General features: G+C 39.4%; 2 protein-coding genes across 3 annotated transcripts; one reads left to right on the forward strand and one right to left on the reverse strand.

Moving 5' to 3' along the window:
- Positions 1 to 614: 614 nt before the first annotated feature.
- LOC306880084 (mitochondria-eating protein) lies at positions 615 to 5862 on the reverse strand. The gene is made up of 11 exons (XM_079433376.1): positions 5401 to 5862; positions 4018 to 4123; positions 3753 to 3868; positions 3460 to 3578; positions 2698 to 2793; positions 2449 to 2583; positions 2134 to 2365; positions 1777 to 1935; positions 1357 to 1532; positions 1084 to 1207; positions 615 to 767 (listed from the first exon to the last, which is right to left on the reverse strand). Exons 1-11 carry the CDS (start codon positions 5485 to 5487, stop codon positions 687 to 689), a joined length of 1431 nt encoding a protein of 476 aa, XP_079289502.1. The 5' UTR covers positions 5488 to 5862; the 3' UTR covers positions 615 to 686.
- Positions 5863 to 6354: 492 nt separating this feature from the next.
- LOC306880187 (beta-sarcoglycan-like) lies at positions 6355 to 11444 on the forward strand. 2 transcript variants are annotated; one of them, XM_079433524.1, is made up of 6 exons: positions 6355 to 6643; positions 7828 to 8037; positions 8219 to 8404; positions 8499 to 8690; positions 8905 to 9036; positions 9333 to 11444. In XM_079433524.1, the coding sequence occupies exons 1-6, from the start codon at positions 6629 to 6631 to the stop codon at positions 9537 to 9539; spliced, it is 942 nt and encodes a 313-aa protein (XP_079289650.1). In that variant the 5' UTR covers positions 6355 to 6628; the 3' UTR covers positions 9540 to 11444. The 2 variants fall into 2 exon arrangements, with proteins under 2 accessions (XP_079289650.1, XP_079289649.1); XM_079433523.1 differs by having other exon boundaries at positions 6613 to 6643; positions 8493 to 8690; positions 9333 to 11258.
- Positions 11445 to 25631: the final 14187 nt, after the last annotated feature.

Consider the following 25631-nt stretch of genomic DNA (forward strand, 5'->3'; position numbering starts at 1 on the left):
TCTGACAGAGAGACAGAGAGTGACATGACTTAAAAGACGGCAGAAATTATTTTGTAAGAATTCCACTGTAGAATACAAGAATTTGCAAAGAAGTTGTACTAACCCTCAGACTCAGTGAGGAAGCTTGTGCAAGAAAATGAAGAAAACTAATGGGCACAATGAATTGTGGACTGTATACTATATTGTGGACTATATTGTTTTTCTTGTGTGCTTTTGGGAATGTTTAAGGAATTAAGCAACAAAATGACAATTCTGACATAATTTATTTACCCTCATTCTAAACCTGTATGAGGTATAAAAGCGGGGGTTTAGCAGAAAGTCTAAACTGCTCTCTTTCATACAGTGAAAGTGGATGGGGACCAGGGGTTGTCAAGCTCCAAAACACACCATAATATTAACTATAAAAATATGATAGCTTTGTGTGAGGAACACAGCTGACTTAAATCATTATTAACTGAAAATCTTGCTTGACATGTTGCTTGTGATTGACCCATCACACTTTGCGTTCTTGTTTGACAGACATTATAAAGAAAACAGCACCTTAGACATTCTACTATAAAATAACTTTTTTATGTCCCACAGAAACAAGAAATTCATACAGCTTTCAAAAAAGGTGTGTAAATAATGACAATTTAATATTTCTTGGTGAATTATTCCTTAAATTGGAAGACTAACTGCTGGAGTTGTCAGTAGAAACTCACAAATGTGCGGCTGGGGCTTCCTGAGCGAGAGCGAACAGGACTGGAGCTACGACTTCTGCTTCTCCACTAGAGAAAACATCCACACAAACATCATTTCAGTTTCTTTCCAATTTTAAATCAAATTCAGTTTATTCAGTTTTAAACTCCTAAACATTCTTCATGTTTAATCATTTATAATACTATTCGTTTAGATTTACAAATGTAATAGTTCTTTCAAAATAATGCATAAAACTTATTAAAAAAGCATTAACAAAAATATCCACAAAAACCCTACTTTTTTTCTTCTTAGATAAGTTTTTTCTTCTTTTCTATGAAGTATGGTCATGTCATGACTAGTATGAATGCTATTTAGATTGATTTTCTCTGAATGTCCTCCACATACCAGAGCTCCTCTCCTAGTGACCGCCTCTCCCTTCAGTATGACAGTGTCTCCTTCCAACAGTGCAGGCCACACGTGATACGCCACAAGCGGAGCGGTGAACTCAGAGTCAAAGCTGCGCCTGTACCTGAGAGGAAGAGAAAGTATATTTTTGCATCTTTAAAAACGTTTTGCATTTCAAATTCTGCAAATTCTGTGTGTGAGGAGATAAAAGATGCATCTCAAGATGTGTTGATGTGTATGTATGAGTGTGTCTGATGTATGAGCTCCACTCACTTAACGTCACTGTAGAGTTCTCCATCTGAGCTGAAGGCCAGGTCCAGTGCTGGGTCCAGAGTCTGCATAGCAAATGCTATTCGACATGCTACCCTAATGAAGCTGCTGATCAGAACAAAGTCCACCTCCGGAGGGAAAGAGATGAGTGGGTTTACATTCATCGCGTTGATCACATCCTGTAGATGGAAATGAACAATGAACAGATGAAATGTTATTCAACAACACTAAAGGAAACTACATTAGATGAACACAGCAGTGTTGTTACTAATACTATTCAAAATAAAATATACCGTTACAATAAAAAAACTATGTAATAAATAGGCTTATAACAATAAATTACATGAAAAACATTTAGAATTTCAGAGCTGCCATAATTAATCACAAAAATGTATCAGAGTGTGCAACCATGGTCAAACCTACATTAACGCTCGTCTGCACATCATACAGATCCAGATTTCTCACAATGTAATCCACCACTGCGTCCTCCAGACTCTCAGGACCAATGTGAGTGGAGGAAAGTGTCTTCCTCACACGTGTTTTAAACTGCCGATAGGCCATCTTAGCAGCCTGAAATGATTCCTATTGGACAAAACAAAATATTATAATACAGCATAATACAGCATCTTCCCTGCTGCTATAATATAATATAATTTGTTCAAATTAAGTAACTGCTGTGTTCTTTACTATTTTAAAATTTTAGAAAGCACCATAACATTATTATTAGCTAACACTATTGGTTATCACAGGATGGAAATAGATAACCAGTGTTATTGTTACCACAACAGCGATAAAAAGGATCTTCTGGACTGTTTCCAGGTCGTCAATGTATCTGCGCAGGAGACTCTGGGACTCCAGTCTCTCTGTGGCGTACAGGTCTGAGAAACGGGACACCAGCCGCGCGTGCCGAGAGGAACTGGTGAGCTGTGCGCGTGTAGGAGACTCACCCCTCACAGGGCTAACAGAGCGACTCCGGCGGGGAAGAGGACTAGGTGAACGGCTCCTGACCAATCTGGAAGTGAGTCAAGAGAGAAAGTTAGGCCTGCTTAAGTCTCATTTGCACTAAGCAACGAGGTGTTTTCATGTCAAATGTACCTCTCCTGTAGAATAGTTTTTTCAGCGGTGAGAAACGAGACCTCATCTCGTAGGATTCTGACCTGCCTCTCATAGTCATCAAGTACATCCAGCTTTCTCTTATACAGATCAACCTGATCTTGAGCAACTCTCAACCTGACACAAATATATAATTCAGTAATTTAACAAAAAATACATTTAAAATTCTCAAACATTTTATGTTCTATGGTTTAATCCAAAAAGAGAAAAAACAGACCATCTCTGACTCACTCTGCTTTTAGATGTAGTATTTCATCCTCTGTGGCCAACAGGGTGGTTGCAGATTTATTCTTTGTAGAGTCCAGTTCAATCTGGGTGTCAGCAAGCCTGGTATCAAATAAACAATACAGCTGAATTTGATTGATTTGTATGGAGTATAAGATGTAACACTGATTCTTTAGCATGTCTGTATTACAGTGTATTGTGTAGGATCAGGGTGCAATTTGTTGGGGGTTAGCATTCTGTTAATATGAGCCCTTAACTTTGCAATCCAATTGACACTTTCATTTACATGTGCATTTATGTATTCTGAACAAAACTTGAGTGCATATACAGTGCTTCAGTCACCGTGTTCAGGACTGGAGAAAGCCACAGCTACAATATTACCGGAGTATAACTGTTGTTTTAACCTTGATGACATACCCAAAAAATCTGAAAAATATGTCAGAAGAGCTTATTATTTAGCAAAAATACTAGTAAATATCCAGTCTCCTCAAAACTGACCAGTTTGTAAAACAATTAGAAAGATGTTAGAAAGGCGTTTGCATGAAGGCTTTTCAGTCCAATTACTGACAGACTTTTTGGGTGCATGTAAACGTACTGTAGCTAGTAATGACATTCTTTTTCAAATATTCCCCCAGACCTCTCTGTAAATTGCACCCTGATTAGGATGTTGGTAATTATATAAAGAAATTCATACAGAATTTCACATCCCTACTGACACTCATATCACCAACTATCTCATTTAGACTTGTTACTAGAATTGATACCGACTCCTGTTTAACTGTGCCCAACTCGATACGTGTAGAACAAAGCTTGTCTTCTATTTTCTGCATGTCGCTCTCATGAACTGAGGATAGTTCACGAATCTTCCGATCTTTCCCCATAGATTCCTGATCAGCACACACAAAAGTACACAAGCGCCAACACAGAGATGCACGCACATACATGCAGGTATATTTATTTTACTCATGAACACAACCATTATACACAAAACTCATACTGGTGGTTGCTAACATGTGGAACAAATGTTAAAGACAGCAGAGGATTCTGGATATCCATCTGACCTGAATGAGGCTAAGGCTGGTATCTGTAGAGACAGACGAAGCTGCAATGGTGAAGCAAGAGCCAAGCCATGGTAAAAGGCGAGATTTCAGTGTGTCAACACCTGAATAATGTCCCCCTGAGGAAGAAAGAGGACAGAGAATCTGCTTGAACGTTATTGTTAAAACTGTCAGATAGAAGAAATTACCATGTGACATGCTAAAGGTGAATTAGATTATACTGTATTTAAATACTGAAGGTAAAGATAGGGGGAGATCCATGTGTTACCTTCTTGTGCTGTAAGGTTGAGTATGGTGAACAATTGACCCTGAATTTTAGAGGTGAGCTCCACTAGCTCACAGCACCTATTCAGGTTCTGGTCACATGAGAACACCTGTGAGAAAATATGACCAAAGGTTGTTATAAGATGAGGTGTAGCAAGTTAGTGTGAAACTAACAGCGACAAGTGAAGTAGCATTTGTGTAAATGCCCCCCAACTGCAATAATGGGCTGAATCATATATCGAACTTCCTGATCAAGTAGTATGAAAACAATTTAATTTTTGGCATTGCAATAATGCTTTGCTAATACTGACAAATAGGTATAAAACAACTCATTCTGATATTCCAAATTCTTTATTTGCAAACTTTGTATTCATGTAAAAAAAAAAAAGAATCAGCAGTCATAACGTTACTTCATTTGACCTTAACAAAATATGCCTTTTTAATTTTTTTTATTTAAAACAATTAAAAAACTAAGTATTATTTAACTTTTAATTTAAATGTAGTTTTTTTACTTACAAATTAAAACAAAATCGCTTCTTGTCACGCTTATTTTGACTTGGTGGACAAGCTTAAAAAGTAAAATTGCTTAATATTTACAACTGTTTATCTACTACATTTATCTCTTTTTAAAAGAATTTCAGCCTAATAAAGAGACACCAACTAGACATTTTTGACCCACAAAAATATCCAAATTACTGAAAAACTAAAAACATGTTTAGCATGTACAAAATTAATTAGGCTAATCTCTTCTCAGCACATTCTATTTGACATATTTTTTTAGAATAAATTAATGATAAATAAAATAAACTATACTTCATTGACCCATGTGTGTTTAAAACTGATGATTACTAATTGTAAAATTGTAAATTTTGAAGATAAAATTGCATTACACAAGAAGACAGTATAAAGTCTCTCCATTCAGAAAACACAAGCTCGACGGGAGCGCGCACGTTTGCTCTCAGCCAATCAGAAGTGCTCAGGAATGGAGTCCGAGTTGTCCTGACAACGAGCGTCCATAGAAACCTAACTCTGCTGGAAAAGCCATGTAATAAAGTAAATATTCCAACTCAGGTCTGTTGTTATAAAAGCACAATGCAGGACACTATTGCGCATATTCAGGATGCTTGGCAACTACTCCAGTATATTATGGCCATCTAACAACTGCAGATTGTTGTGCATATTCAGTCCAACCACAAAGCATCTAAATACTTTAAATACATGTAGTGAAAACAGTCCCAAAACAGACAGAATCTCAAATATCACAATCCTGAATTTGTGCACTTGTTGATATTATACACATAACTGATTAAACAGAATGTAAAGTCTGTGACTATAGTAAACTTAGTTGATCCCAGACTAAGTGCAGCTTGAATTATTGATGACTTACATGATAGTCTTTGTACCAAGCTTCCAGTTTGTCCTGCAAAGCACCGTATGGAGATGATCTGACCAGTCTTCGTAAAGTGTCAGCCATAGCTGCAGATCTGCTGCTGTAATCCTGTGCTCTTGGTATTTATACTGCTAGTAAAAGCCCACCATTCACTCCCTCGACTTTCACTGAAACCATGGACGCGCTTTTAGTTGTAGCAACGGTTTGCTAGACTTCTCACTTTGAGGAAATATAGCTGTATAAACACAATATGGACCGCCTGAACCATACGAGCTGTGTTTCTTTAACACGGCCTCTTATTATGTTACTCAGTGTCTCTGTCTGAAGGTGAAGCTCAGTTTTCAGAGATGAAATCTCACACTGTTAAGTGGGTGTCAAATGTCAAGTGCAGGAAGATCTTTATTTACATTCTCTTGAAGAGCAGGTGTAATGCCTTCATTGAGTTTCCATCGTTATACCACGTGACACAGTCACAAGCTTCTGTCCTGATCTCAAATTAAATGAAAATAAATAATTTCAAATATTGCATTGTACCTGTTGCATGACTTAATTTAAATTATCCAGCAACTGTGACCTAGTAAAACAAAGAGGTTACGCATTGGTAAACACTAAAACAATTCAATAAACACAACACAAAACACCTAAACGCACATAACTGATCACTTTATACTTAAATAAATAAATAAACAGACTATTTACGCAGAGAAATGCTACTTTTGCTATCAATAATGCTTAATTAAAAAATATTTTAACAATATTTTGCAAAAGCAGTGTCTGATGTAATCTACTTTTAATTTTGAAAAAAAAACGTTTAACAATTGTATATATGTATTTTAAAAGATAGGGTTGTTATATATTTGTTTTAATTTTTCTGTTAATATTTCCTCAGTGAAAATAGAAATTTGAACTAAAATCAAAAAGTTGGGAAATTTTCTGATGTTTTTTTACTTTCCTTATACGGCGAGTCTATATATATGTGTGTCCTCTTTATAGCGGAGGAACAAACCATCTAACATAGCTATAGTGCTCCCTTAAAAGTAACTCGTTTCATCTTCAACACTGGCCTATATGTATGGAAAACCTCATTTAGCCATGTTTGAAGCGTATAATCCGTGTGAAGGTTTGTCTGTTTGAAAGTAGCTACTGCTTGATATCGGTTCTCTCGCAGTGGTTTCTCCTCAGGCTGTGTGTCTGTGAAGCTGTGGTCTGGAGAGGGAGGGGCAGCATGGCGTCGGAACAGGTCTGTTTTCAATGTGAATTGTAAATGTTTGCTCATTTGCATTGCTTTTCAAGCGATTTTGAACGTTAATGCGATCATTTTAAAATTGTAAAGATGTCTATGGCGATGTGTGTGAATGAATAACGCGATTTATGCCCTGTCCGTTTATGGAAAAATTGACTCATTATACGGAGGGTTACAGTTTATAGTGGTTATACTAGATGGTGATTCTTTGGAGCTTTAAAATAAAACCATTCGCTCGTGTTTATTACAGAGGAAAGGGCTGCGTGTCATTTATTTTTAGGCATAACTTACAGACACACGCTACTGCATTCCTGAAGACTGCAACACTGCTTTCTTTTTTAGCCGTCACTCTTTAATAGCTTGAATGTGTTTATTGATAATTAATGTGTAGTGGGGGGGGGGCTGAGATTGGTTATTTTTTTGCATATTCCCACATCAGACTCCCTTGTAACTCAGTTTGAAAATCATTTGTGTCTCTTTTAGTGCTCTATCCAAAGTTACTAAATACTCCAAAAGATGAGACAAAATATATATATAAGTACTGAGAATATGAAGTATTATTATTACACACTGTACTACTGGTCCCAAAATTATTACAGCATGCTTAAAACTAACATGGAGTTACATAATTAAATATAAATTATTAAAATATAATAAAATATTAGACTGAAATGATATTTATTGCAAGCATATTAAAAATATATATGCTAGGAATTAGATACAAATTTGATAAAACGTTATTATATAAAAGACATGTGCTGTTTAAATTAAAAAGTATTTTGACATTGTGTGGTTGTCAATGATTAGTGAAGATGATAAAACAAACTACACCGCTGGTTATTATGCTATTACACCTGTGTGAACTGGAGGATAACTGAATTCATTTTATCTAGTCAAAATTAACTTTGAAAACAGTTGGTTGGTTGGTTATTTGGAAAAAAATACATTTCAAGGGTTATCATAATAATTGAATACATACTTACATAATTGAAATTTTACACCCAAATTCATCACCGAAGCCTAGAAAATATCTTAATTGTAAATCAAGTAAGAGTATTTGCTATAATTTGAAAGGGTTCTTGTATGGTAAACCACTTGTAGCAGAGTGTCTAGTAAATGTGCAGTAACAGACAATAATTGTAGCATCTAATGTACCATCTTCTTTTTCCTAATATACACAGGAAATCCCAAATGCACCGGTGAAGAAGTCCATGAGGGAGAAAGCTATTGAGCGCAGATCAGTTAATAAAGAGCACAACAGTAATTTTAAGGCTGGATATGTTCCGATTGAAGAGGAGAGACTCCACAAAACAGGACTGAGGGGTCGCAAGGGCATCATTGCCATTGGCATAATCATCCTACTTTTTCTGCTTGCGCTCATCAACCTCATTGTGAGTTTATCGGTTCTTTGTTGTGTCTGTGATATTAATATGAAAGGATATACTCAAAAATTAGCATCAAAATAATTTTGGAAAAAAATACAAGACATTTTCATATAATTTGAGTTTCATCTCTCTCTCACTGAATACAGAGACACTTAATCATTATCTGTACATTCTTTGTGTTTTATAGATAACACTGGTGATATGGACAGTGATACGGATTGGTCCTGGAGGTTGTGAAAGTATGGAGTTTCATGAGAGTGGACTGCTACGCTTCAAGCAGAAGGCCGATATGGGCATTGTCCATCCACTACACAAAAGCACAGTGGGCGGCAGGAAGGACCAGGACCTTGTCATTACTGGCAACAATAACCCAGTCAGTCAGCATAGTATCTGACTTTCTTTCAACAAGCTCTGAGTGATGACATGAGAAAGTGTGTTGATTTAGGGGTTCTCTGTGTGAGTTACAGGTGGTGTTCCGGCAGGGCAACACCAAGCTGAGCGTCGAGGAAGATAAGACGTCTATCGTCAGCGACTTGGGCATCTCCTTCACTGACCCCCGCACTCAGAAGACTTTCTTTAGCACTGACTTTGACACCCATGAGTTCCACCTGCCCAAAGAGGTCAAGGTTCTCAATGTGAAGAAAGCCTCTACTGAGAGAGTAAGCAACAGTACTCATAGTCCTGATTCATAGTCTTATTAAACCTGAATAATTGAGTGCAATTTTTATCACATCGCATACATCACTTATATGTCAGGACAAATTGTACATATGAAAAGTCTTGATATGAGATATATGATCATCTTAATCTAGGTCTTTTGATTAGTCAAATATGAGGTTTGTTTGTACAGTGACTCACTGCCATCTTTTGCAGATCACCAGCAATGCATCATCAGACCTCACTATCAAAGGAGATGGTAAGGCCATTATTCGTGGCAACGAGGGAGTTTACATCATGGGCAAAACCGTGGAGTTCAGCATGGGTGGGGGCATTGAGCTAAAAGCGGTATGTAATTAAAATAATTGAAAGGTTTTTGTTAATATTTTAGGTGTACGTTAACTTAATTTAATTTTTTCCTGGATTGTCAAGTGATTAATTGCGACGCTATATATATTTATATTTAAACATATTATTTTGGATGAGAATAATTGCGATTAATTGTTTGACAGCCTTAACTTTTTCTTAAAAAAAAAATAAAAAATGAAACTTAAATGCTATAATAAGATAGTCATCCATTAATCCATTAATCTAAACATATAAATAAGAGTGTATGAATGTTGTTTTTTCTATTTTGTGTGCAGGAAAACAGCATTATTCTGAATGGCTCAGTGATGTTCAGTCCTTCACGTATACCGAACTCCTCTTTAGGGGGAGACCTGTACTTCAGTGAAGGGCTGGAGAGGTATAAACTTTGCATGTGTGCAGACGGGACGCTATTCAGAGTGCAGGTCAAATACCCCAACATGGGCTGCCAAACATCCGACAATCCGTGTAGAGCAGCACACTAATGAAAGAGAAAGGAATACCACTGGAAAACACATACACATGCTCATTAATGCCTTAATATGAATATTTAGTGTGAACTGGTAAAAGATACAAAGATGGTAATATTTAGTTTTTTATTTTCCAAAAAAGCTGGACAATAATTATAATATTAGTGTATACACATGCAATACACAAAAAATGCACATTATCCACCCTCACACACCTACCCACTTGGACAGTTTTTTTCTACATACTCAGCTTTATTAGAGTTCTAAGAACACACACACATACACACATACCTCTATGATGATAATGGCTCCCTTATAACCATAAATCCAACCCAGCACAAACAGTACCGTTTTCTTTTATGGCCGAGAGCTCCCTGTGTGTTGTCATTGGCTCACCTCAGTGTTTAACAGCCTTTAAGCTTCCTATTTTCAGCCTTCACTGCATGTGCTTTTTATATTGTTTTGTAGCAGAGTAATTGAGTCCAGTGATTTTCTGAGCAATATTATTACACTGTTTTATTATCCCCTCCTGTCATTAATAACCATCAAATGGGCACATAAAAAGAGGGGTGTTGTTTGACTGATACAAGGGTTAAAATAGTGTGTGTCTAAACCTTCTCCATTCTTTGGTCTGAAAGACTAGTTCTACCTGGTCAATGTGGTTTTAGAAGAGGGGATTTAAAGAGGCCAATATTATTAAACAGCTCAGATGTCATTGAGATTTTTTCAGGGTTGATTTTTATATCACAAATGTTTACTTGGTGATGATTTTTTGTAATAACCTCTGTCTTCACTGAAGCAGGATCAGCACAGCAACTGGCTTTAAGCTGCATTTTACATAAGTAACATTGTAAGTCTGATCCTGAAACATATTTTCAAGGCTTGTATCATAGTGCCCAATCACCTTCTCTTGAGTGCTATGGACTAATGAGAAATTACTAATGACACATTCAGAGGTTTGTACCAGTATGATATCTTTTGATAAGATAAAAAACAGGAAACTTCTATGATATATAATTGAGTTACCTGAGTGTGATATTTTGTGCAATATAACGTTCTTGGCCTGGTTCATCTGGTTACATGTGTGATATTTATTGTTGTTTCTGAACACAGTATTATTGTGATGTCCAAACTAAAAATCTTAAGAGACTGTCAGATGTGACTTTCTTTTCAACCCTATAAGGATAAGTCTGTTAATCTGAAACCATCTGATCTTCTATGGTTTTAGATTTTTTCAACATTGTCAGAAGGGAAGTCACAAATAAATGCTTTCATATTGCAGTGTTTTTGTTAATAAATGCAAATGCAATTTTTTTGAAAAAAAAACTGTGTATCGTGATAGTTGGGACTGTTAGATGCATCCATTTCAACAATAAATAATAGAGCTGCTAACTATATCATGTGACAACTGAGTTAAGATATTAATTTACTTGTCGATTATTCATTTTGGTCAATGATCTAGTGGCAATTGACTAATATATCACTGCATATGTATGTAAAAACTTTATTCTTATTTAACATTAAATAGTATTTTTATTTATGTATTTTCATTTATTTAACTTTTTATATTCTTAATATGCTTGGGAGGGAGCAAACCTGAGTAAGACATTAACTCAGGCAAGTGAGTGATTGTAGAAAGATTGTTCTTTGTGTGTGTGTGTCTGGTGCCATAATGTTATTCAGACTTTGATCTTAGGGAAGTTGGGAGTTAAAATAAAAGAATTTCTCAGTCGGTCTCAGTGTTTTGTTGGTAATTATCCAGAGCTACAGACAGAGCCGAGTGGAGAATTGCTACCCTAAAAGGTTAGTTTTAAACAAATCTACTAGGTATTTTTTCAAAGTCTATCTGTGAGTTGTATAAACGTTTACTTGAATTTTCCCTTAAGCTTTGGCAATTAAAGGACTGATGTTTAATCATTTACACTCTTTTCAACTCTCTCTCTCTCTCTCTTTTTCAAAATTCACATTTTATTTGTCACATACATATACATACGTAGTACGACATGTAGTGAAATGTATTGTACGACTGTCCAACAAATTGTCCAACAAAATTAAGAAAAACCTCAAGTTTACAAAAATACAAATAGAAAAAGTACAGTAAACATATATACAGAATAAACTAGCAATAAAATAAAATAACAAATAGATATGACAATAAAAATAGATATGAGGAATAAAAAATATAATATGATTCTATATAGATTCTATAAAAAGTAAAGTGTATGTCAGTGATAAAGTGTCCGTGTGCTGTGCTGTGCAGTGCAGTAAAGTGTATAAGTGAGTAAAAGGATACTAAAGACAAAGACAAATGGTATGTAAGTCCCACTCATTTATCCTTACGTAACCTTCTACAAATTAGTGCAGATTGTACTTGAAAAATGCAAAGTGGAAGTGTGGGGTGATGTGCTTAGAGTGGAGAGTGGTTTAGACTCCGAATGGCCTGCGGGAAGAAGCTCCTCCTCATTCTCTCTGTGTTCGCCTTCATGGAGCGGAAGCGTCTCCCTGAACGCAGCAGAGAAAAGAGTCCATTGTTGGGATGGCTGAGGTCCTTCACTATCTTCCTGGCCCTGGTCAGGCACCGCTTGCTGTAGATGTCCTGCAGGTTAGGGAGCTCGGTGTGAATGGTACGTTCCGCTGAACGCACCACCCTCTGGAGGGCTCGTCTGTCCTGCATAGTGCAGTTCCCGAACCGGGAAGTGATGCTGCCCGTCAGGACGCTCTCGATGGTGCAGGTGTAAAAAGTCTTAAGCACCCGAGAGGGAAGTCTAAAGTCCTTTAAGCGTCTCAGATGGTACAGACGCTGCCTGGCCTTCTTCACCAGGGTGCTGGTATGACAGGACCAAGTCAAGTCCTGCGTGATGTGAACACCCAGGTATCTGAAGCTGTCCACTCTCTCCACTGGAGTCCCGCTGATCGTGATCGGCTGGTATGACCGCTCCTGCTTCGTACTGAAGTCCACTATCAGCTCCTTAGTTTTGCTGATGTTCAGGTGTAGACTATTCACCTGGCACCAACTCTCCAGGTTCTTAATCTCCTGTATGTAGGCCGTCTCGTCGTTGTCTGAGATCAGGCCCAACACAACAGTGTCATCAGCAAACTTAATGATGGTGGTGGAGTTGGAAGTGGCCACACAGTCATAAGTGTACAGTGAGTACAGCAGGGGGCTCAGAACACAACCTTGAGGGGCTCCAGTACTTAGGGTGATGGAGGATGAGGTGTGTTTACCCATCCGTACGGCTTGCTGTCTGTCCTTCAGGAAGCTAGAGATCCATTGGCACAAGGATGTGCTGAGACCAAGGACCTCCAACTTGGAGGTGAGTGTGGAGGGAATTATGGTGTTAAACGCTGAACTGTAGTCCACAAACAGCATTTTTACATAATTCCCTTTTCTGCAGTCCAGGTGACTTGTTGTGGTGTGGAGGAGGTGTGAGATGGCATCCTCCGTGGAGCGGTTATGTCTGTATGCAAACTGTAGTGGATCCAGTGTGTCTGGTAGTGATGCAATGATGAAGTCTCTGACCAGTCTCTCAAAGCACTTCATCACCACTGATGTGAGGGCTACAGGGCGATAGTCGTTTAGGCAGGTGGGCTGCGGTTTCTTGGGGACAGGAACAATGGTGGACTGCTTAAAGCATGAGGGGACTATGGACTGTTCCAGGGAGAGGTTGAAGATCTCGGTGAACACCGGTGCTAGCTGGTCAGCGCAGGCCTTCAGAACCCGACCTGTGATGCCATCTGGTCCTGCTGCCTTCCTGATGTTCACTCTCTTGAATGCCCTCCTCACGTCATGCTCCGTGATGGTGAATACGTTGTCCTCACCGGCTTCCTCAGCGTGCATGCAGTTAGCACCGCTAGCGCCGTTAGCGAGATTAGCTGCAGCCTCGAAGCGAGCATAAAAAGTGTTCAGCTCGTCAGCCAGAGAGGCGTCCGCATTCCCCGATCTGGAGGGTGGTGTTTTATAGTCCGTGATGGTTCTAAGTCCCTGCCACAGGCTCCTAGAGTCGCCATGTTGGAATTGCGACTCTAGTTTCCTCCCGTAGCGCTGCTTCGCCTCCTTCACCGATCTGCGCACGCTGTAAGATGCAGCCTTGTAATCATCCATGTTCCCGGTGATGAGCCCTGTGTTGTAGGCAGCGGAGCAGGATCTCAGGGCGTCGCGGATGGTTTTATCCACCCACGGCTTCTGGTTGGGAAACGTCCTGATGATGGTTTTCTGCACCGTATCATCCATTAGTTTCTCTATAAATCCCACAACCGCTTCCGTAAACAAGCTGACGTCATCAGAGCTGAGCCGGAACATGTCCCAGTCTGCGTCATCTAGCGCGTCCTGCAGAGCGGCCACCGATTGGTCCGTCCAGCGTTGGACCTCCCTCTGCACCGGGGCTTCCTGTTTCAGCCTCTGTTTGTAAACAGGCATGAGGAAGATGGCGGCGTGGTCCGATTTCCCAAACGGTGGTTGTGACTGTGCCTTGTAGCCGTTCTTATATGGGGTGTAACAGTGATCTAATGTCCTTTCGCCCCTGGTGGGGCAGCTGATGTGCTGATGGAAGTTCGGCAGTGCACGCTTGAGGTTGGCACTGTTGAAATCTCCCAAAACAATGAATGCGGCGTCCCGGTGCTGTGTCTGGTGAAGGTGTAGTGTTTCATGTAAATCCCATATCGCAGTGTCCGTGTCCGCTTGAGGTGGAATATAAACGGCACTGACGATGACCGAGCTAAATTCCCGAGGGAGATAAAAAGGGCGACATTTGATGGTCAGAAGTTCAAGATTCGGTGTGCAGGAGCGTGAGAGGGGAGCAATGCTCGCGCTGTCGCACCAGTGTTCGTTCACCATCAGACATACTCCACCTCCCCTAGTCTTCCCCGAGTCCAGCGTTCTGTCCATGCGGTAAACCGAGAAGAACTCGGCCGGCTGGATGGCGTGGTCTGGTACCGCTGGGTTCAGCCATGTCTCGGTGAAGCAGAGAAGGTTGCAGTCCCGAATGTCCCTCTGGAACCTGACTCTTGCCCTGAGGTCATCGAGTTTGTTATTCAGCGACTGGACATTGGCGAGCAGGACACTTGGTAAGGGAGCGCGGTGTGCGCGAGCCCTCAGCCTGTTCCTGACGCCGGCTCGTTTCCCTCGAGGACGCCGGTACGGGTCGGGTCCTTTGTTCCTCCTCAGGATCTCGCTTGGCCAGGATGGGTCCGGGTTCAAAATCGGCGAAAGGTTAGTGCATTGTGCACCAATAGAAATAAGAGTGGCCCTGTCGTATGTAAGAATGGCCATCTTACAAAAAGAAACCGGTGTTTATAGTTAACAATACGAAAAAATAACAAAAAGAGACAAAGTTTGGTCGGAGCAGTCGTGACGGCAGCCGATCTCACCGGCGCCATCTTCATCTCTCTCTCTCTATATATATATATATATATATATATATATATGTGCATGTACATAATATTGATTTCATTGACTTTGTGGTGCAGCAATGGATTTCATGAGGGAGAATTTCTCTGCTTTTATCTAAACAGCTCAGTAAAAAGAAATTAAAAATGCATGTCTTTTCTATAGTACCATACAAATGTGAGTATACCATGTTCTGTCAGGATTCCTTTTTCACTTTTCCAATCTCTTATTTGTTGTTTATATCATTCAGGGCTGACTATAATGTCAGCGTACATCTCAGTGCTTGGTGTGGCAGTGTTGCTCCTCCACCTCTGGAGGACACAATCTTTCCCCACCTCTGCCTGTCCTGTTCCCTGCCTGTGCCAACGCGGTCCCTTCCTGAACTGCTCTTCTTTGGGTCTGACTGAGATTCCCACACACATACCACCAACTGCGGTTTCCTTGAACATATCCAATAATGCCCTGCGTTCTCTGGCTCCTCTCAGCTATGGTCATGTAAAATTGAAGGGACTTCTGCAACTTTGGGTGGGAAGTAATGCTCTGGAGAGCCTGTCTCTGATTTTGAAGAAGGATCGACCAGGCGCTAGGACCCTGTCAAGTAGAGGACAGGAATGCATGTCCTGGGCACCTGACCTTCAATTGCTGTCTGCTGAAAGAAACCATCTAAAACATCTACCAAAGGGTATGTGCCACAGGAGTATGTACGTGAGACATACTTTACCTTACAGCATTAGTAATTTTTTCAACACTCTTATTGTAAAAAAAAATGATCTCTGTCCTTCCTTTGACCAAAAAAAACATATCAAAAATAAAACAGGACATAACAGATAGGTAGATACAGACAAACAGATTAGGTGTCCAGCTACTAAAATCGATTAAATTAACTTGCAATAGAATCCTATTTAAAGTCATTTATTATGTTAAATCTGTCAAATTCATAAAACCCACACACATTCTCCACCCTGTGGTAAATAACTGCCTCATCAGTGGAACTTAGGTCAGAAGAGTGTGCAATCGCATGAGGTGAAAAGAAATCACCTGGGATCTAGTCACAAGGGTTGGGCGCTGGCATTCCTGTGCCTCATAACAGGTTGTAAAAGGATAATAATGGTCTAAACACATTCCAGAGGATGAATTTCATTATGGCCTTGTATTTTGACCATCCTACATAAATGTGTGCATTGAGTCCTAATGTGTCCAAAAGTCTTACAGTGCAGGATGGCTATTTAAGGTTTTGTAAACTTATAGGTGTGTCCCGATTTGTGTATTTATGCACTATTCTATGACATTTTGTAGTATAATATGCATAGTGTGTTTACACTCAAAATTCCAAAAAGGAAAATACACTTTAAATACCCAGTTGGCACACTTAATTAACCAAAAAATAAGTCAGTTTGGATTATAATATAGAAACACTATTAAAATAGACACCAAAAAGCATTTTGTTAAAATGTTTAGAGAAATTTAACTGGAGGTCTTGTAGAATGTTGGGGAACAGAGAGCCAATTCAAACACTTACCATTCCCTGAGGCTGATGATACACAGGGCAACTTTTTGAGCACTGCTGCCAAGCACCTTTTCTTTTGAGCAGTGTTGCTTGGATACTTCCTCAAAATGGGTAACTAATTTCTATCTGGATACTTAACATTGGTCATGGGCCCTGTGTATCACCTGGTTGCCCATTGACAGCAACATTAACCAAAGTTGCCAAGCAACATTGCTCAAAAAGTTGCCCTATGTATCATCAGCCTTAGATTTTGAATATTGTCCTGTTCCAAGATGTGATCAATAATAGCCAGTTGATAGGCAATTTTGGCAGGTTTTTAATGGTTCTGTGTCAGCCTTGAAAGTCATTTTTTTGTTTGAAATCCAAAGGGACTTGTTAACAAAGGCCAAGAATCAGATTTTAAATTGTGCTCTTAGTCTTAGCAGATCCCAATCCGGCCAGTCTGTAAGCACTGAATTAGATGGTGGTGCCTCAATGTTTTTCAGCTCCTTGTGATTCAGAGCACAGCCTCAACGTTTCTCTGCGATAAACCCCTGTCCAGCAGAACCTCGTTTCAACTCGGCGGTCAACATGGTTCTTAAAACAGGCAAGAGACTTCTCGATCTCTTCTCTGACAGAACCATTGTAAGCCTTCCTCTCTGAATCAACTCAATTCTTTGTGTTCAAGAACCTTTGTGATGTACTGGTTTGAATACTTTGTTTTTTTTAAGCACCATAGTTTGCATTTAAATATTAAGACAAAAAATTATTAGCCACTCGTATGCAAATATTATTAGTTATAAATGAGAATGCCATTACCAACATCTTGAGAGTCAAGTCCTTAAGTTATTCAAGCGGTGTTGCTGCAAGAACCTCCCTGATTTGAACAAGTGGTGATTCATGTGGCATTCCAAACCATTGCACTACTATGCTAGGTTTTGTTACGGCAACAGATATTGGCACAAACAGATGCTTGTGTTTTATGTGGTCAAGGCAAGCTGTAACAGGTAGAGCTCAGATTTAAATCTGGGCACAGCCAAACACTTAATTTATAGGACATCCATGAGCTATGGAGTCACTTTTCAGCCATCCACTGTTTTTCTCTTTTTAATGCATGCTTGTTAATTATTGCATTATGTTTACCTTTTGATATTCTGAAGATACATTTTGCTTTCAGGGCTGGGCTGCATAAAGTCTCTGCAGATTCTTCAACTGTCTTCTAACCAGATATCTAAGATAGGTCTTACTGACCTGAACAACTGCATTCATTTGAAAGAGCTTCATCTCCAGCATAACAGCATCATAAGCATTCACCCACAAGCTTTTATAGACCTAAAACAGCTGCAGGTAACATCTCATAACTACTCAACTTATTTTAGTGTCATTTTAATACCTGCCACTTGATATTGTAATCTTATTTTAAAGGGAAATAATTTTAAGAGCAATTTTACGTTTGTGAGTGTGCTCCCCCTAGTGGCATGTCTTTTGACAGACTCAGTAGTTACTGCATAAATTAACTAATCTAACTCAGCATGCATTACAATGTGGAAAACATTTTCACTGACTCACTAATTCCATCCAGGTCCTTGATCTGAGCTATAACCAGCTGGTCACCATTCCTGTTCCTACTTACCAGTCCCTGCGGAACCTGAATGCCTTGGTCAATGTCTTCTTCAACAGATGGACGTGTGACTGCAACTTGCAGACTTTGAGAAGATGGATTAGCTTTGATACAGAAATTGGTGATGCTTCCTGGCAAGTGGTATGTGCCTCTCCACCACATCATGCAGGAAAACATCTGCTTCACCTGAAGGATTCGGAGCTTACTTGTCCAGCACATGAATCCAGCACATCTGGTTACTATCATAACATGATTGTGGACGAGGGGATGCAAATATCAATTCCTTGCAGCAATGACAGTCAAGGTGCTACTTCTGCTTACTTGTCTTTATCTGAACTGAAGTTATAAAACCACAGTCCAATTTACTGAAAAAATGTTTTATTCATAACTTAAGCTATGGAACTCCTAAAATCTACATGTAAACAATGTAAATGCTAAAGCACATTTAATGATGAAATTTCCTGTTATTTGTATTCTAGATATCATGCAGGTTCATTGGTGGACTCCACATGGCCAAGTCAGAGATAACCAACCAAAACTTCTAATTAAGGACATTACAAAGCAGCATGCAGGACTTTATGTATGCATTTCAGGGCTCCGAGGGGAGCACATATCAGTATTTGATCTACATGTCTATAAAAAAGGCAGTGGCTCAAGACCACGTAGGGAAACAGCAACCATCTTGGATGAGGAAGAAAATAAAAACACACCAAGGAATGATCCTGTTGTACGGCAAACAAGGAACCAGAAAGATTTTGTCCTTGCTGTCTGCCTCTCTGTCATCATTACATTTATTGTAGCCTTTATCCTTGGTGTTCTTTTGAGACCACTCTTAGACAAATTATGGAGGAGAATACGATCCAAGAGACAATCTACACCACCACCAACAACAACCTCCTCCACTGGGCCCCAGCCCTATGTGAATGAAGGGTACTGTGATGTAGAAGACCAAGAACGAGAAGTAAGAGTGAGTTCAAGAGTTACATTTGGTGGAATCACAGAGGTGGACGATCAAGTGCCTTACTATGTTACAGTAGAGAATGATCAAGCAGATGGCTCCTCTGAGAGCAACACAGAAGTTGAGGCTCTTTATGAGACCATTGAAAACGATAAATCCTCAGTAACTGGTGGAAAACTGCAGGCTCTTGAGATGGAGGTTCACAGAGGAAGAGCCGACAGCAGTAGCAGCAGCTCACTACAGGAAGGGGAAGTGAATGCTTTAGTCATAAATGGTAAGAAACTGCCACCCTGCTCAACAGAAGATAGGGAATTTGAGCCAATTCCAGATGTAGATAATATCACCCAGTTAAAGAGAAGGGGCAGTTCTTCAACATCATCTCAGTCAAGTCAGGAAGGTAACTTCTCAAAACAAACTGAACAAAGTGTTGACCCTCCTGCTGTCACTATACCGGCAAACAAAAACACAATCGGTAGAATTCCAGGATTTAGTACAGAGCCATTTTCAGAATGGTCAAACAAACTGACAGAACAGAATGTTGATCATTTGGACCCAGAGTTGTGGAATGACAGTGGAGAAAGCTTTTCTTTCACTGACGGCTCTGAAAGGTCAAGTATCCGGGATCTCTCCAGCTCTGCTTTAGGACACCCACTGAAGGATGATGACACATGGAGGCAAAGCAAAGTAGAATCACCTTCAGACAAAATAAACCTTGATTCAAAGGTTCTTGATTTCGACAAACCTTTTGGTAAAGAACTTCCTGTTGATGATGTAAAGCAGTTTGAGTTCTCTGACATAGTAAGCTCCTCTAATTCAAGTGAAAGTGGTGAAAGTGTAGGTGGCCCAAACAATTATGTGGTAAACCCAGCGTTATTGGATGAATTAGACTCAGAGAACTATGCAAACTTGGTCACTTTAAATAGATTTGAAGATGTCACCTTAAATGAAAGAATGCCTAGTGCTGGGATTCTTATAAGACAAGAGACTATCACTCTGGAGCCATCAGACATACAGTTGACACTTACTCATGGAGAGAGTGTTGATGAGAGTATGCATATTTATGATTCCCCAAGAAAGAGTGAAGATAACAAATTTGGGATATGTGTAGATGTGGGTCTTGATACAGTGCCAAAGGTTAAAAGGTGTGTTGAATTTAAACAGTTCAAACCTCATTTTGGACCTCCAACTCTGCCATCATTTTCTCCAACCTCAACAAAGAAGAACAACAACTTATCAGATATTGAGGTGAAATCTGAAGCTAACACTGATGCATTCTCTGGAGACAACAAATGCTTAACACAAATAGAGGTATCTCCTAATAGAATTAAAAAAGTGAAGAGATACATTCACTTCAAACAGCCTGAACCTCATTCCCCGACTCTGTCATCATCACCTTCCTTCACTAAAAAAGATAATATGCTGGAAGTAAAAAGTTATAGCTCATCCTCAGATGATGATGCTGAACTGACAACTAAAGGCGACAATTTTGATGTATCTTCTGATGGAGGTTCAAAAGTAAAAAGATACATTTTATTTAAACAGATTGAACCTTCTTCCCCAACTCTGTCAGTATCCAGACCTAAAATTGAGACCACAACTGACGAAGCAATCAAATTTTTGCAGCCAAGCACCGTACCAAAAGATACAAGTCAAAATGTGAAGAAATACGTGTATATTAATCAGAATAAACAGCATTCCTCATCTCTGCCATCATCACCTACTTCTACCATGAAAGGTTCATCAGGAAAAAAGTCTAAACGCAAAAAACAACAAGATCAATCATACTATGGAAGTCATGATAGCCTGCCACTATACCATGTCCATCCTGTCTATAGGTCAAGTATAAACAGAATGAATAGAGGCTATGATACTGACGGATCGTCTTGCAGTGAAGAAGAAGATACATTTTTGGAGTACCCAACAAAATTAGAGATTGCATTAGCAGCTGGGATGAACAGAGGACCCATCACACCAGATAAGAACACAAACAAAGTCCTCAACATTGACTTTGATAACTCCTCCAGCAGCACAGATGTATTTGACAAGAAACAGTCTAAAGGTCTAATGAGATTAAGAGCATTAAGTGCACGACTGTTCAACAGACATGAACATGAACCAGATGAGGGGAATCTTCAATCACAAGTTCAAACCAAGTCAAAAACTAAGGTGACCACTAATGAAGACAATCTCTTTGGAAAAGGTTTATCCCTTGATCGTTTACCAGAGGTGAAGAGATACCTTCAGTTTACACACTCTGATTCCTATCCTCAAGGCCAATTACCATCTCCTCCACCAACCACTGGGCTAGTCATGCCTGAATTTATAGCGACAGCTGAGTCCAGGAGATCTAGTTTCTCCTCTGAGGATGATGTGAAACAAACCACTGAAGATAAAAATTTTGTTGGACAAGTTGATGCATCGTATGACGGCCTTCCAAAAGTAAAAAGATATATTCAATTCTCAAGCACTGAACCTTGTTCGACAACACTGCCCTTGAACAAACAAAGTATATCACCTGAACTAGTGGCACAACCCGAATCAAGGAGATCAAGTACATCATCTGATGATGATATCAAACTTGCAACCAATGAAGACAGTTTCTTTAGGAAGATAAGTGTATCTCTCGATACAATGCAGAATGTTAAAAGATACATTCAATTCAGTCAGCCAAAACCTTACTCTCCCACTCTAACATCACCTATTTCAACCAAGAGGCCTGAGGCAGTAGTGGAGACAAGTTCCAGCACATCTGTCATGTTGGATGACAAATCTGATGCTACAGAAAACAATTTTTGGGGGCAAATAAATCTCGATGCAGGCGCAAAGGTTAAGCGATATGTTCAATTTACACAGTCCAAACATCATTCTCCAACTCTGCCATCAGTTTCGTCCTCTACAAAAGTCACAATTGATATGGCAGTGAAACCTGAAGCTACAACTGACAGATCCTCTGGAGACCAGGGCTATTTAACGCAAATAGAGGTATCTCCTGAAAATATTCAAAAAGTGAAAAGATACATTCACTTCAAGCAGTCTGAACCTCATTCCCCAACTCTGCGATCACCACCTTCCTTAACTATGAAAGATGCTATACAGGAAACAAGGAGATATAGCTCATCATCAGATGATGATCAACTGACAACCGAGGACGACAATTTCTTCAGGAAAATAGCTGTATCTTCTGATGGAGTATCAAAAGTAAAAAGATTAATCACATTTAAACAGTTTGAACCTTCTTCCCCAACACTATCAATATCCAGTCCTACTGTCACAACTGAGGCAGTAAAGTCTATGCCCGCCAGCACGTCTAAAGATGATGTTAGATCTCAGAATGACAGTGATAATTTCTTTGCTAAAACAGATGTATCTTTTGATGGTGTGCCAAAAGTAAAGCAATATCTTAAGTTTAAGGAGACTGAACTTCCTCCACAACACATTCAGTCAACATCTTCATCTTCAACCTCAGGAGTAGTTAAACAAGGGAAAGTGGAAACTGAAGTCTTTGGGGAAATCGGTATTTCTCTTGATAGAGTACCACAAGTAAAGAGATATATTCAATTTAAACAGCCTGTATCTCATCTTCCAATAGTGTCGCCCACCACTTCAGATACACTGCAAGTCACAACTGAGGTGAAAACCAAATCTGAAGCAAAGAGATTGAGCACTTCTTCTGATGATGATGTCAAACAAACAGATGTCTCTGAACAAACAGGAACATCTCTTGATAGGGTGCCAAGAGTTAAAAGATACATTCAATTCACACATCCTGAAATTCAATCTCAAGTTCAGACAACAACTGGTCTCTCATCTGAAAGAGTAAATGTAACTATTGTTGCTAAAACAACAAGATGGAGCACTTCATCTGAGGAAGATGTTAAACCGACTAATAAAAACGAGAATATAACTGAAGAAACGAGTGAATATCTTGCCAAAATCCCAAAAGTAAAGAGGTACATAAAGTTCACACAATCTGAACCATACTCCTCAAATCTGTCACAATTTCGTCCTTTAACCATGGAAAAATCCATGAAGGTGATGGAAACTGAATTGAAACAACGAGCCACTAGGGAGAGCACTTCATCTGAGGATGATGTTCAGGAAGACGATGGCTCTGAGAAAATAGGAGTGTCTCTTAACGGAGTACCACGAGTTAAGAGATACATTCAATTCACACATCCTGTAAGTCAATCCCCTGCTCAGTCAACATTTGCTGTCTCAGCTCAAAGACTTGGAATATTAGGGGTAGTTCAAGACACAAGGAGATCAAGCACTTCATCTGAGGAAGATGTCACACTAACTGCTAAGGAAGACAATGTCTTTGGACAAACTGGAACATCTCTCGACAAAATTCCAAAGGTTAAGAGATATATTCAATTCACAAAGCATGAAAGTGAACCTCTTGTTCAGACAACAACTGCTCTCTCAGTTAATAGACTTGAAATATCTGGGCTTGTTCAAGAAACAAGGAAATCAAGTACTTCATCTGATGATGATGTTGAGCTATCTACTCATGGTGATGATGTGTTTAAACAAAGAGGTGACTCTTTTGACAAAATCCCAAAAGTGAAGAGGTACATTAAGTTCACACAATCTGAACCTTCCCAGGTTCTTGCACCATATCCTCTTCCAAGCACTGTAAAGTCTGTAAAGGTGACAAAAACAGGATCTAGTACTCTAATATCTCCTAAGGAGAATGTTAAGGAAGACAGTGTTGTTGGGCAAACAGAAGCACATCTTGACAGAATATCAAGAGTTAAGAGATACATTCAATTCACACATCGGTCCCCGGAGCAGTCAACAACTTCTCTACCAGCTGAAAGAGTTGGAATATCTGAGGTCATTTTAGAAACACAAAGATCAAGCACTTCATCTGAGGATGACATCCCCTCTAAGGAAGACTATTTTGGTGGACATACTGGAGCACCGCTTGATAAAATACCAAAAGTTAAGCGATACATTAATTTCACACATCCTGAAAGTCAATCTCCAGCTCAGACAACAAATTCTATCTCAGCTGAAAGAGTCAATGTATCTGTGGTAGCTAAAGAAACAATGAGACCAAGCTCTTCATCTGAAGATGATGATAAACCATCTACTAATGATGGCAAAACCATTGGAGAAACAGGTGAATTTCTTGACAAAATCCCTAAAGTAAAGAGGTACATTGAATTCACACAATGTGAACCTTATTCCTCTGCACAGTCAAAACTTCCATCTTCAAGTGTTGCTAAATCCATAAAGGTGACAGCAACAGAATTAAGGGGATCCAGCACTTCAGTTGAAGATTACGTACAACCATCTACTAATGGAAATAAAAAAGCATCAAAGACACAGATCACTTCATCTGAAAATCTACCGAGAGTTAAGAGATACATTGAATTCACACCTATTGAAAAACAGTATCCTGCTCGGGCATCAACTGCTGTCTTAGCTGAAAGAGTTGGAATATCAGGGGTAGCTCAAGAAACAAAGATATCGAGCACTTCAGCTGTCAAACCATCTGCTAATATCATTGGAAAAACAGACAGAAAGTTCTTTCAAGAAACTGGTGTATCTCTTGATAACGTCCCAAAGGTAAAGAGGTACATTGCATTCACAAAAAGTGAACCATCATCTTCAACCAAATTAATGAAAAGAGATTTAACACCTACTACAAATACAGACATTGAAACCACATGGTCCCATTTACCATCTGAGGTGTCACCTCCTGCCTCAATGAAAAAAGGTTCTGCATCAATAATAAAGACCCAGTCAGAATCATGGACCTCTGAGTTTACTTCCAAGGACAATATTACGAAAGGACAGCTTATAGACAGTGCAGTAGAACAGACTGGCCTGAAGTCAAAGAAGTCAAGTTCCTCATCCAGTGACAAACACTCTGTAGGACATGAGGTTGTGGATGTGGATGTACCAGCACCACAATATGAGCCACCAGCAGTTCCACAGACATCGCCACCTCCCCTAGAACAGGGGGATGCCAGAGAGTATCTCAGAGAAAATTCTGAAATCCAAAGGCAAGAACGCAGAAGATTACAGCAGCAAAGGAGAAAGGAAATGGATGAGTTTAACATTGCATCCCTATCCCCCATTCAACAAAACGGCGAACAGCAGGACAGATTACCAGCAGATTATGGAGAAGTACCACCATCATTCGAACCAGAACATATTTACAGCAGTGTTTCTACAAGGAACACCTTAACTTCCAGTAACGCAGAAGGAGCCGAAGCCCCAGTTTTACGGGGCCTTAAAACTAAGAGTACATCAACACTTGATTCCAAGTCCACTCCAAAGTATAGGGAATATTTAATTTAGCTCAAGAGTTCATTTTGAGCTGATGCTTTCAAAACCACAGCTTTTGAGGGTAGGGATTTGCTTTTTACGAAGTATTGTAAAACTGTAATATAATTTTGAACATAACCTAAACTTCAGTATTTCATAAATAGAAATTCTGTTCTTTTTGCATCGAAACAATGTATGAATGTACATAAGAATATGTATTGTCTAAGAATATGAACACTTGATTTTATCAGTCATGTGCAGCACTAAAAGAAAATCCAGAGGCTATAAACTGCACTCAATGACAAGACATTTTAATCCATTAATGGGGCAATAAACTTTCTTCCAACGCGGTTGAATGACTGTTTCTTGGTCACTTT

This window comes from Barbus barbus, assembly GCF_936440315.1.
Source record: "Barbus barbus genome assembly, chromosome: 14".
Classification (NCBI taxonomy): domain Eukaryota; kingdom Metazoa; phylum Chordata; class Actinopteri; order Cypriniformes; family Cyprinidae; genus Barbus; species Barbus barbus.

Excerpts from the sequence above, each read along its gene's own strand:
- LOC306880084 (XM_079433376.1), bottom strand. The coding sequence starts at position 5,487 with ATGGCTGACACTTTACGAAGACTGGTCAGATCATCTCCATACGGTGCT. Across the intron at positions 2,366-2,448 it reads AAAACTATTCTACAGGAGAG|ATTGGTCAGGAGCCGTTCAC; the intron begins GTACATTTGACA and ends ACTCACTTCCAG. Across the intron at positions 1,533-1,776 it reads ATGTGCAGACGAGCGTTAAT|GATGTGATCAACGCGATGAA; the intron begins GTAGGTTTGACC and ends TTCCATCTACAG.
- LOC306880187 (XM_079433523.1), top strand. Across the intron at positions 8,038-8,218 it reads TTGCGCTCATCAACCTCATT|ATAACACTGGTGATATGGAC; the intron begins GTGAGTTTATCG and ends TGTGTTTTATAG. Across the intron at positions 8,691-8,904 it reads AGAAAGCCTCTACTGAGAGA|ATCACCAGCAATGCATCATC; the intron begins GTAAGCAACAGT and ends CATCTTTTGCAG.